The sequence below is a fragment of the Staurois parvus genome, unplaced genomic scaffold (genome assembly GCF_062004578.1).
Source record: "Staurois parvus isolate SC_StPar_1 unplaced genomic scaffold, SC_StPar_1.0 ptg000047l, whole genome shotgun sequence".
NCBI classification, from domain to species: Eukaryota; Metazoa; Chordata; class Amphibia; order Anura; family Ranidae; genus Staurois; species Staurois parvus.
The window spans coordinates 5,276,856-5,290,092 of record NW_028317843.1 but is presented as its reverse complement, the minus strand read 5'-3'; the positions used below and the strand labels follow the sequence as shown (position 1 = coordinate 5,290,092).

At 42.7% G+C, this 13,237-nt stretch overlaps 1 protein-coding gene across 1 annotated transcript; it reads right to left on the bottom strand.

Annotated features, from left to right (window-relative positions):
• Positions 1-1,118: 1,118 nt before the first annotated feature.
• LOC149470401 (uncharacterized) lies at positions 1,119-12,517 on the bottom strand. Its single transcript, XM_089664465.1, has 4 exons — positions 11,208-12,517; positions 10,853-10,913; positions 6,414-6,491; positions 1,119-1,650 (listed from the first exon to the last, which is right to left on the bottom strand). The coding sequence occupies exons 1-3, from the start codon at positions 12,515-12,517 to the stop codon at positions 6,447-6,449; spliced, it is 1,416 nt and encodes a 471-aa protein (XP_089520591.1). The 3' UTR covers positions 1,119-1,650; positions 6,414-6,446.
• Between the last annotated feature and the right edge of the window lie 720 nt (positions 12,518-13,237).

Sequence of the window (13,237 nt, the reverse complement as noted above, 5' to 3'; positions counted from 1 at the left end):
AGCCGCGGCTCTGTGTGTCCATTCGCACACAGAGCTGCGGCTCAGCCCTGCCCCTCCCTCTCCTGATTGGCTCACTGGCTGTGATTGACAGCAGTGGGAACCAATGGCCAATCAGGTTCGCGTGGATATCACTGGATCAAGAGGGGGCATAGGTAAGTGTCAGGGGGGCTGCTACACACAGAAGGTTTTTTACCTTCATGCATAGAATGCACAAATGTAAACAACCTTGAGACTTTAGAACCACTTTAATTATTGGGAAGGATGTTGCAGTCACTGATTTTGCTAAGCTGCCAACGGACAGTGGATGGAGAAAAGTCGTTGCCCCAGGAGTAGGTGAGAGGCCGCTGGCCAAACCCTATGGCACCTTATTAAAACAGTATACTGCTCCAATGCCGGATTTGGGTCCCAACTTACTGACCAGTAGAGAAAGGTTTGTCAAAGACTGCCAAGCTATTATTTTAGCATTGTCCCGAGACAGAACCTTCCTAAGAATAGGGTTAAGGGTCATTCTCTGATAGGTTTGCTTATTACAAACTCAACACACTATTTTGCTACTGGTTTATATATATGTGCGAGGGGTTATTGCCACTTCCATTTCTTTGGTGATTATGGTATTGTATAGAGTTGCTGGCTCTGGAAACGGGACCAGAGAAAACAGCGGCTCATTCGGGGGAAAGCACTATACTTGGATGAAGTATGAAATCCCAGTGCAGGTAGACTGGGTTTCCTGAACACATTTCAAGGCTTAATTTCTCCTCTTTTTTGGAGCGTACATTTAAAATTTTCTGTGGCTGTCTGCATTCATGTTTGTTCAACAGAATACTGTCAAACCTCAACAAAAAAGGACTAATATTTACATTTTACAACATATGTTTGGAATAAAAAATACAAGATATGATCTTTCAGAATTCTTTCCAGTAAAAAGAAATAAATAATCTTTTTTTTCATGCACCCTGCCGAAATAAGAGAGTGAAAGAACAAGGTGGCCAACTACAAAACAATCTATAAATATAATAAAAAAGGAAGCATGCTGTAAAAAAGATGACGTTTTATACAGGTTTGTCAATCTTATAATTCTGCACTCTGGAAAAAAAAAATAGGTTTTCTCGATGCAGGAATATTTAGGAAACATGTTTAATACATAGGTAAACAACAATAAATCGAATATATACTGTATTCCGTGTACTCCATGTACGTCTGAACGCAGAGGAGGATTTGAATGTCAGAAGTGCTCTATACAACATACTACAGACCCAAGTAAAGCGATTGCTTTGATGAAAACCACAAAATTCAATTCTATGATACAAAAGGTGGACTATATGTGAACTACTGTAAGTGTTTATGTCTCCTGTAATAAAATAAACATTGTTCTCACCATACAATGACAGGCTTGCTTTATTTAATCCAGTTCAAATATTTGGGTTGTCTTGGTGTTGTGACCTCACTCAAACAGATCTCTAAGCAATTCCCGCTGGGCTATATGCAAATATGGCTTTCGTATTCTGGGTAATGTCATTAATATGGCAGGTTTCTGGGTCCTCGTTTTACACAGCGGTTGCGATGTAATGACGTGTTAGAAACTTTTTCCGATGTTCAGAATGCTGAGCAATTACAGCAGAAATTCCTTGTGACAAGGTCCTCTTGTTTAACCTATAGTACAGACATATTTAGAAGGGTTTTCCACATTAATCACATGGTCACCATACGTATTACCATCTGGTTATACAATCTCTATACAATCAACTTTAGATCTAACAAAACTATGTAATATGAGGTCCTACATAATCTATCCAATAAATCTGTATCCAAAAGGAGCAGGTTCTTGCATTACATAATTGTTGGTAGGTCCAAAGGAGATTGTAGAATCAGAATGTAATGTAGTGTAGTGATCTATAAGCCCTGTACACACGGGTCAAATATCAGGCGGTATCGGCTAGTTTAACAGAAACTGACAAAAATTTGGCCTGTGTGTATGGCAGCCGGTCCAACAGAAGTCAGACTGTCGTCTGACTTCTGTCGAAGGGGCTTGATCGAAAAAGGTCTGCCAATCAGCTTCCGATCAGCACCCTTAGCCAATGAGAGCGCTGAATGGTGAGTTCTGGTGGTGGTGGTGGGGGCAGCCCCCCTGTCAGAACACAATAGCTGTCAGGGCAGGGCTGTGGAACGGACAGGTAGGCCTAGTGGCAGGGTAATGCACTGGCTGACGACAACCACCACCAACAGACCGAAGTCCCTCAGGGCGCGGAGTCTAAGTCCCAGGCTGCCCTTCACCAGGGCCCCTGATGGTGGGGATGGACTTGACGCAGCCAGGAACCAGGTCGCGGCCCCCGAGACACCCCGGCTGCGGTAATGGCCGCCGCCAATGGCGTGTAGCTGGTGAGAATGACAATAGCGTAGTCAGACAAGCTGGGTCAACAACAACAGGACAAAACAGTACAGAACAGTAGACAGAGAATCACAGGTCACGGGCCGGGTTCAGCAACGGAAGGTCAGATCAAAGGGAAACACAGAGAATGGTCTTTGTCACAAGCCGAGTCAGAATACCAGAAGAGTCACGAGCATATACACAGAGCTGTAGCAAGACAAAGACACAAGTGCAAAGAGCATGTGCAGATCCCAGGCTTATATGTACTCAGCCACACCCCTCTGGGGGATGGACCTCAGAGACCTGAAGGCATAAAAGATGCCCATCATGCTCAGCAGAAATCCAAGATGGATGCCAGCACATGGAGTAACATAACCTCTGGGAAAAGGTAGGACCTTGACAATAGCACAGTGGGGGAGATCACTGTACTAAAAACGCTTGTTTTAGTACAGCGATCTGTCAGATTTTTTTTCATTCAGCCCACTGGGTTGAACAAAAAAAAACACCTGATAGTGTGTATGGGACATTGAACTTAACAAATTCTCTTAAAGTATAAAAGGAAAAACTTTTTTTTTTTTAGTTTTGGATAGAGTGGAGACAGTTTGGAACACCTATATGTTTTTACTGCTGTCTGTACCCCCATAAGGCAGATTCCCCTGCTCTACTTGTGCTGTTTACCGTTACCACTGATAGTGGTAAAAAATCCCATATTTTGGGTTGTTCTTTTAACAGTGATGGAGGGGAAATCTTCCAACACTGTATCTCATACCCTCAAACAATGACAGCGCTGAGTAAAGCAAATGCCGATAACCGACATTTGTTTATATGTGATCAGCTGTGATTGGACACAGCTAATCACATGGTACAGAGCCAACGTCATTGGCTCTTTACCCTGATCGGTGATGTGCTGTGTCGGAGGGACACAGCTCACCACCAATCGCCGCTCTGCTATCAGCTATTGCCATTAGCAAGGGAAGGGCAGACAGCTATCCTGAGAGTCTGCAGGAGCCTGGCATTGCACCCCTGATGTGCTGATAGTGGGTGCAATGTTCTGCAGGCTCCTTAGAATTAAAATAATATTTGCACGTTTTATTTTTTACTTGCAAAAAAAATGCATTCTTTTTTCAAAAGGTGAACTTATCATTTAACCAGTTCCTATACCGCGCTATATCTGAAAGACGGTCGTCAACCCAGAATTACACCCCCTGGGGTGTACACTGCGTGCGGTCTGTTACCTCTGTGTCTTTCGGACACAGCTGATCACATGGATACGGAACGGGCCAATCACAGCCACTTTTACCATGTGACCAACTGTGTCCAATCAGAGCTGATCACCGGGTAAATAGGAAATACTGGTTATTGACAGCGCGTGAAGAAAGGAGAGCCAGTAAGCGGCATTTCGCAAGGGGACATTTAAACTGATCATCAGGGTACTGATCATCAGTGTCCTGGTGATCAATGTAGCCTCATCAGTGCAGCCAATAGTGCCCATCAGTGCCCAACTGTGCTGGCAATCAGTGCTCATCAGTTAATCAGCGCCACCTATCAGTGCTGCTGATCAGTGCCACTTAACAGTGCTGCCTAACAGTACCCATCAGTGCCACCTAACGGTGCCCATCAGTGCTTCCTAACAGTGCCCATCAGTGCTACCTAACTGTGCCCATCAGTGCCACCTAACAGTGCCCATCAGTGCAGCCTATCAGTGCCCATCAGTGACTCCTCATCAGTGCATCCTATCAGTGCCCATCAGTGAAGTAGAAAAATTACTTATTTACAAAATTTTATAACAGAAACTAGGAAAAACATTTTTTTTTCAAAATTTTTGGTCTTTTTTAGTTTGTTTAGTAAAAAATAAAAACCCCAGTGGTGATCAAATACCACCAAAAGAAAGCTCTATTTGTCTAAAAAAAAAGTTATAAACATTTAGTTTGGGTACAGTGTTGCATGACTGCACAACTGTCATTCAAAGTATGAGAACGCTGAAAGCTGAAAATTGGTCTGGGTAGGAAGGGGGTAAACGTGCCCGGTAGACAAGTGGTTAAGGAGAGCATAAGATCAATAATTAACAACTCCTTTCCATGTACAGCAATCAGCCATAACTTTGTGACCACTGACAGGTTGTGAGTAACATTGATCATCTCATTACAATTGCATCTGAAAGTCAGTGGGATATATTAGGCAACAAGTAAACATGTTGTCCCTGAATCTAATATGTTGAAAACAGAAAAAAGGGCATCACAGTTTGTTATGTATGGGGCTGTGTAGCCACAGACCAGTCAGGGTGAGCATCAGGACTAGACAATGACTAGACCAAGCGTGTTTTCTTTTACGTCATGTGGATGGCCGGGTGCGGGTGCGTCACATACCTGGGGAAGAGATGGCACTAGGCTATAAAAAGAATGCAAGCCGGCGAAGGCAGTGTGATGCTTTGGGAAATGTTCTGCTGGGAAACCTTGGGTCCTGCCATTCATGTGGGTGTTACTTGACATGTGCCATCTACCTAAACTTTGTTGCTGACCAAGTACACCCCTTTGAGGAAATCATTTTACTTGATGGCAGTGGCCTCTTTCAGCAGGATAATGTGCCCTGTCACACTGCAAAATTGGTTCAAGACTGGCTTGGGAAACACAAGAAAGAGAAGGGTGCAGTGTGATGGGGGAGGGGGGGCAGGTAAGGATGTGGTGTGAGTGTGGAGGGACTTTGGTTTGGGAGGGATCTGCTGTCAGGGGTTAGGTGGCTGGGTTGGTTAAGTTGTGATGTTGGGAGGTAATATAAGCTGGGTGGCGAGGGATGCAGAATAGGCGAGGGGTGAGACGGGTGGGGATAGATGCGCTATGATGGGGGCATGAATAGAAATGTAGTGAAATCCTAGGGAGGTTTGGACTGCAATCATAAAGGGTGATTGCAGATCTATACAGTGCAAGCAAAGGATGAGTGCAAGAGGTTTGTTGCTACATTGATGCTTCAATGGGAGATGAAGGTGCTGGTAGGGGGGATGTACAGTGTTCTTGGGATATGGGGTGAAGTGGGTGGAAAGTCTGTGTTGTAATAGGTGAGTCTCTTTAGAAATATGCCATTGCCATGATATGCACACCTCAGTCCTAGCTTTCCAGCTTTTAACCCTCTCCTCCCTGTTGCTTTTGGTTCTCTCTGCAAGCTGTTGACACAACAAACCCATTTACAAACTCATGAGTAAACAGCAGTGGCAGCCTCTGAAAATGTCATGAAAGAGCTGGCAGCATTCCCAAGAATATAATTATTGAATCCAGCAGCACATGTGAGCATATGGGAGGGACCTCCGACAATCCATGGAGAAGCCACCAACACTGTGCTACCTCTGCTGAACCACTTGATGGGGCCAAGCAGGGCAGCCTCCAGCACAGTTGCAGGAAAAGAAAGCGGTGGTGCTCTGCTCAGTGCACACAGTCATGGCAACTGTAGATCTGAAGAGCAGACCTTGGATGCAGGGGCAGGTCCCTGTTGAGAGATGGACGTGGTGCTGCTGTAATGGTTTGGGAAGCATGCTGTGTATCTTTGTGTTGTGGTGTCTGAACAATGAAGAAAGAGGCACTGCTGCATGCCTTTTCCCTAGAAGCAAAACGTAATCTTTATATTATCTGGGAAGTAATGTTAAGTCAATGTCAACTCCTAGTGACTACATTGATAGTGTTTCTCCAGAATGGGTTGTCTTCTATTTGGGCTTTAATGGGTATGTCAAGCCAAAAGCTTTTTTCTTGATTTGAAGAGAGTGGGGAAGGCTTAGAACACCTGTTGGGATTTCATTTCTATTTGGCACTCTTTGAGATTGATCCCTACATATTGTCCCATGTTGTTGATGGTTTTATTTGACAGGAAGTAAGGGAAAATCTGCAATAGTGACACAGACCAGAGATAAAAATCTGACAGGGGTTCCAGCCTTCTCCTTCTTCTCGCGCATCATGGCAGCATACAATGGGTTGAGGCTCTATCCCCACAACCTGATAGGACTGGTTAACTATAAATCAAAGACAGACCCGGCTTGCAGCAATCTCTTTTTTTTTGTCCTCACCTGATCAGCACTGGAGTCACAAGGTATTCCATGTCACTTGTCGCCCCTGCTAGGTTCAGCTCTGGTCACTGACCTGCACTATGCAATAGAAATAAAATATGTCTGTGTTCAAATGCAAATAATTTATACATATATATAACCCATCAAATGCTAAAAGGGTGTGACCACATAAATACCAAAAAATCTGAATGGACCCTCTGCACACTGCTATGCTTCCTTACACAGTTCTTTCAAACTTTACATAAAACAGGGAATTGTATTTCACATGCATTACAGTACATGTTTAAGCCAGCCAACTGTGTCAAAGTAATCCCTCTCTGACCAATCCCAACTCTACATGTTTATGGGGTTCATGATTGCTAGTATTCAATTAACCTAAGTTCGGACCACAGCTGGGAGGAAGATGTCAACACTGCCACCCAATCAACTGCGACCAGGGCATTCCTCACCCCCCAGCTACATGCTCACAAAGGGGGAGGGATGCTTATGACATCATTGACTAATATGGTTAGATAGCCATATTAGGTCATTGATCTAATATGGTCGTGAGGCCATTATAGGTCAATGGTATTGACCTAATATGGCCACACAATCACATTAGACCTGGCAGCTACATGTAGACAAAGGGGCAGGGATGCCCCTATTAGGTCAGTGATGGTACAAGCATCCCCTTTGTGTATACAGTATGTAGCTGCCAGGTCTAATATAGCCATGTGGCCATATTAGGTCAATAATGTCATGAACATCCCCGCCATCTTGTGTATATGTAACTGTGGGATGGGGAAGGCCCTGGCCGCTGTTGATGGGGCAGCAGTGGGTAGGAGCAAATCTCTGGCCTCAGCACTGTATGACCTTGTCCCGGCACTGTATGGCCTGGTCCCAGCACTGTATGACCTGGTCTCAGCATGTATAGTCTGGTCATAGCACTGTATGATCTTGCCCAGGCACTCTATGACCTTGTTCCAGGACTGTTTCAACCTAAGTCTATTTTTTGCTTTGATGCACATAAAGGGGACTATGTTTTCATAGGATTGTGTTGTAGCCGCCTGGTTCCCCCAATACCCATAATATATACAGTAAATAGAGCTGGAGAAGGATGATGAGATCCTGGTTAATGGTAATCTTTCATCTGTTTAGATTTTACCTTCCCCGATTCCTCCCCTTTTCATCAATATGATAATAAAATGTTTAAATAAAACCTTTATTTTTATGGGTGGTGGGAGGAGCTGGCACGTTGGTGTACATAGCTTCCTGATAACATCACAGCACTCTGCCTCAGTACTCTTCTCAAGTTTAATTATATATATATATATATACACACATACACGCACACAGAGTATTGGCATATTGTTCTCTGGTACACATACACTAATAATAACGTCTGGAACTGCTCTGTGTCATAGTGAACACAGGGGGTTGCTCACTCACCGTGACCACCAACTCCTTGTATTGTTTTTGAAGAATACAAGGTGTGCTATGCTTGGATGAGGTGAAGATTGTGATGTCACCTCATCCAATCAGAGAAAACCTTGTATTCTTTGATAAAACTGCAAGGCATTGTGCAAATGGTGGCTGTGCTGAGTGAGTGCCCCACTGGGATCACTATGCAGGGCCCGGAAGATCATAGTGATCTCTGTAGTAGCGGCCACAACTTCAGTGATTCTTCCACAGCGATCTCTCAGGTATCTACATTGGTCTAACCTGGATCAATGAACCTATGCCATAAAATCCATGCTTGGAGGTTAACTTGAATGTGTTGTAGTTGAAATGCTTCAAGGATACACATGATCTAGGCAGCATATGGCCTCTTTCCAGTCTTAAAATTTTGAATGAACCCTTTGCAGGTTGCTATAAACCCTTTCTATCAAACTTTGCAAAAAAAAACAGGGATTTTAGTCCACATACATTGCAAATGCATATGCAAGCTGGCCAACTGCATCAAAGTAATCTCTCTCTGGCCAGTCACTACTCTACTCTTCACCTAAGGGGTTAGATTTGTTTAAAATCTATTCTAATTTTTTTCACTTTTTTTATTCTCTTCTATTTTTTTTAACTCTTTCTAGTCTATTCTACTCAACTGTATTCTATTGCTTTTTTTTTTTTTCAATTTTATTGCTTTTTTCAACTTTTTGTTAATCTAATTTATTTTATTTTTCTTTTCAACTTTTTATTAGTTTTATTCTATTCTATTCTGAATGTTGCTCTAGTACCTCTCCTGTGAAAGGAGGTTCAAACAGGAAAGGGTATGCATAATCAGGCTGTCTTAATGAGATTTTCTGACAGCCCCTTAGCTGTTTTAACCCCTGCGGCACAAAATGATTAGGATGGCCGGGGCGGGGTAGGAAAGAGGAATATTTGTACTAAAGGCATCATTGACACGTGTATTTTTCCGATCATATTCTATTCTATGTTGGGGGGTTGTTCTTTTCTTTTTTTAACTTTTTCATTCCATGCTATTCCAGACTGTGGCGCACAGGGCCAGCACCTATTGATGTGGTAGTGGAGGAGGAACAGTAGACCGACCTGGAGCAGGGTTTTGTTTTTTCTTGCTCTACAGTAGTACCGCTTCTATGAATGGCGGATCAGGCAGGAAAAGGTGGGCATAGTCAGGCTGTCTTAATTAGATCTCCTAACAGCCCCTTAGCTGTTGTAACCCCTTGCTGAAATCCCCTCTCCCAACAAAAATCTTTGCCCCACAGCACTCCCCCCTTCCAGCTCAAATCCTCTGTTTCCCAAAGTTCCCCCAGCACAAATACCGCCCCCCAAAACCCCCCTCCCAGCACAAATCCCCCCCCCCCAAAAAAAACCCTCCCAGCTAAAATGCCCCCAATCCCCCATCCTAACACAAATACTGCCCAATAACCCCTAAAAGCACAAATCCCACCCCAAAAATAAAATCCCCCTATCTCAAATTTCCCCCAATCCTCCATCCTAGCACAAATACTGCCCAATAAGCCCTAAAAGCACAAATACCACCCCCCAAAATAAAATTCCCCTCCTAGCACAAATTCCCCCCTCACCATATACCACAAACCCCCCAAATCCCCCTCCTAGAACATACCCTCTTCCCCTATCCCTCCTCCCAACACAACCCCGGAATTACTACTACTAGTAACCCCCCCAAAAAAATTTCCCCTCCTAGAACAAATTCTACCTCATGCTGGCCTCCAAATTCCTCCTTCCAACACAAAACTCCTCCCCTTAATCTCCTCTCATTTTTTTGGTACATGTGCATTGGGCTTTACTGTATTTTGTGCAGAGATGGCCAAATAGTAATTTAAGGTGTTACCATACGGCAGTGCTATGGGAACCAAAAAAATAAAGTATGTGTGGCATCCTTAAGTCAGTAGATTTCAGAAAAGCATATAGTATGGATTTTATAGGTATGTAACCACACAACCAATTTTGGTAAAAGTACTACCTTTAATACGATTTTAATGGTTAAAACCAAAGGAAAAGGTGTATACAATTATGCATAACAGTAAATGGCTCAACATTACAAATCACAATAACACCAGATTATAATGAAGTCAAAGGACTGCACTGGAAAGGGTTATCCCCATATATATAATACACTGGATTGTCACATCGGCTACCAGTCAGTGGATGATTAATCCAGTTGGGGAATAACCCAATACCAGAGGATTATTTGTTTGACATGTTTGAGTAATGTTGAGCCATTTACTGTTATGCATAATTGTATACACCTTTTTCCTTTGGTTTTAACAATTAAGATTGTAATAAAGATATTACTTTGATCAATATTGGTTGTGAGGTTACTTGCCTATAAAGTCCATACTACATGCTTGAATGCAGAGATGTTATAAACTGCATTCTGCCTTTGCGTACATCCGTAGCTTCTGCAAAATAGAAAAATATATAAGAAAATATAACTGACTACAACACACGAATATGTACTTTTAGCTACATCAAAGACGATCTATGATCCATTACTTTTAATAAATATTAATACCTAATTATTATTAGGTATTATTGGCCTGAAACTTGGTTGAGAATATGGCACATGGTATATTCTGCTAGTCCAAAACTGCTACAACATGCAGGTGTACCAGAGACATCAGATCGTTTGTTCATCTGATCAATAAAATGTGATCTAATGTCTAGGGCCACCTTTATGGACAATAAAACTGATGGATCCTGTCCACTATCATGAGGTTCATCATCAGGGTCACATATAGCAGATCTATCACTTAGAGACACAGTCACCAGGGAATCGCTCCAACCACCTATGTGGGGTCTAAAAGGAATTTGTCTACCTTCATAGAACACAATGCTCCCCCCATCCCAGCTTCCTGATGGCTTTTATTTCCTCTGGACCATAACTGCTATTGTGATATTAAAACCAGAACCCTATGGACATTTGTCTTCTGCAGCTAAATGAATGGTAAAATTATATAGGAAGTATAGAGATCACTTACATTTGCCTGGTTACATTTTGGCTTAACTGGTGGTATCTTGTGGATGGTCGAGGTGGGGTTCCTGTAAAAGGAAATTAAAATGGAAATTATTTTCTCATCTTTTACTACATTTGTGTCATTAAAAGCTAGACAAGACAATTTCTGAGCCTGAACTGCTGGGCCAAGACAAAGGCAACGATGAGAGATGCCTATGAGGCATATTGCAGTCCTGCTGCCCTTCCCTATGAAGAGCTCCTATGACATGGAGTTCAGATTTAGCACCCAAACTTCAGTATAGTTTGACAAACCCGTCCCGAATTGAGCCTAGGCATGTTCGGCTTGTCACTACCAACTAGTTATAAGAACGTGTACTTACCTCTTCTTTTGTGCGTTGATTACACCTGCATTCTCCTTAAGGATTCTCCACTTGACTCTTGCCTCTTCCTCTGCTAACCTCAGTCTACTCCTCTCCTGCTCTCTACTGCGCTCCACATCTGACTGTAATTTGGTTAGCATTGCTCTCATCTTCTCTCTGGTTTTCCCCTGGTCTCTGCTTGTCTCCTCTTTTCTCTTTCTATCTTCTTCCTTATTGCTCTCCAACTCATCTCTGATTGCCTCTAATTTGCTTTGCAATGCGCTGTTGTCCTCCATTGTTTTCTCATCTACTGTCTTATTGTCCTCATTTTCCTTCTCTTCATTCAGTGCCTTTACTTTACTTGTCAGAGCACTAGTTTTGGCCTCTGCCTTCAGCTGCTTCTTTTTCCTTTTCTCTTTTTCCCTCTCCTCCTTCTTTTTCCTTTTCTCTTCCTCCCTCTCCTCCCCCTCCATCTTCTCGCTCTTTATTCTTTTCTCTTCCTTTTTCTTCTGCTCTGCCTCTATCTTTTTCTCTTTCTTCTTCCTCTTCTCTTCCTCCATCTCCTCCCTCTTTATTCCTTCCTCTTTCTTTTTCTTCTGGTCCTCCACTCTCTTTTTCTCTTCTTTCTCCCTCTTTGTATCCTCTGCTTCCTTTCTTTTCTCCTCTCTTCCCCTCTTGCACTCTGCTCTCATCGCCCATAATCTGTCTAGACTTCCTCTCCACCACTCTCCTTTCCTCTCCTCCTCCCCTTCCTTCACGTTCTCCTCTCTTCTCCAATCTTCTTCCCAATCTGCTTTCATCCCCTGTGATCTGTCTAGAATTTCTCTCCTCTGCTCATTTCTCATCTCCCAATCCACTATTCCTACCTTTAATCTGGTTATGAATTCTCTCATCTCCTCATCCTCCTTTCTCTTTGTCTCTTCTCTTCTCTTCTTCTCTGCTTTCCTTGCATTTACATTTTGGATGCATTCTGCATGCTCCTCATTCCATCTTTGCTCCTTTCTCTGTCTCTCGGATTTTCTTTTCCTGTCCCACTCTGCTATATTAGCCCTTAAATCCTGTGCATTTGCTGCATGCTCTTCCTTATTCTTCTCTTCAATTCTTTGTCTCTCAGCTCTTCTTCTCCTATCCCACTCTGCAACATTTTGTAAAAATTCGGCATGCTCTTCCCTCTTCCTTGCCTCAATTCTCTGTCTCTCAGACTTTTTTTTCCTGTTCCAATCGGCTACATGCACCCTTAAATTCTGTACATATTCTGCATGCTCTTTTCTCTTCCTTGCCTCCATTCTCTGGATTTCTGCCTCCATTCTCTTGTCCCACTCTGCAGTCATCTTTTTTATATCTTCTGTTTTGCTCTGTCAAAATCACAATTTTTGTAATATCGCAGTTCATCTATAAAAGGGAAAAAAACCCAGTTAAATGGATGTACAGATTAGAAAGTAAAACTTCACTCAGAACGTTTTCTTTTAGACTGTGTTGGGTTTCAACTTTTCCAAGGTTTTTATTTCACAAAGGTGGGTAAGAATTTCTACAAATTGAGAGAAGTTCCCCTACTAGATGTGATCACCAATATAAACCAGAAGTAGAAGCTCAAAACATATGGTGAAGTTCTGTGTTCCTAAAGGAGAACTCCGGTCAAAACCTTCACTATATACAGTTACCCTGACAACGTTACCAATGACGAAATGCGTAGGAAGGAGCCAGAACGCGTGATGTCAGCACGTACCGAAACATGGCAGCCATCTTTTGGTTTGAAACATACCATCCATTTCTATGGTAACATACTGGTTTTTCTTTCTACATTTTAATGTACGGTTTATACTACGCTTTAAGGCAATAAATCTTTCTAGAAATACCGGTACTACTCTATGAAGTTTTTTCTGCTTTTGGAATGGAATTGTCCTCTATGAAGAGAATTCATTTTTTACAGGTTCATTTTCCAATCCAATTTCTGAAGCTCAAGTTTGGGTTGATATCAGTGTCCTGAGCATGGCTTGTTTTTGGAATCAGCTTTACTGGTGTTTATCCTTTCACAACTGGGGTCCAGTTCT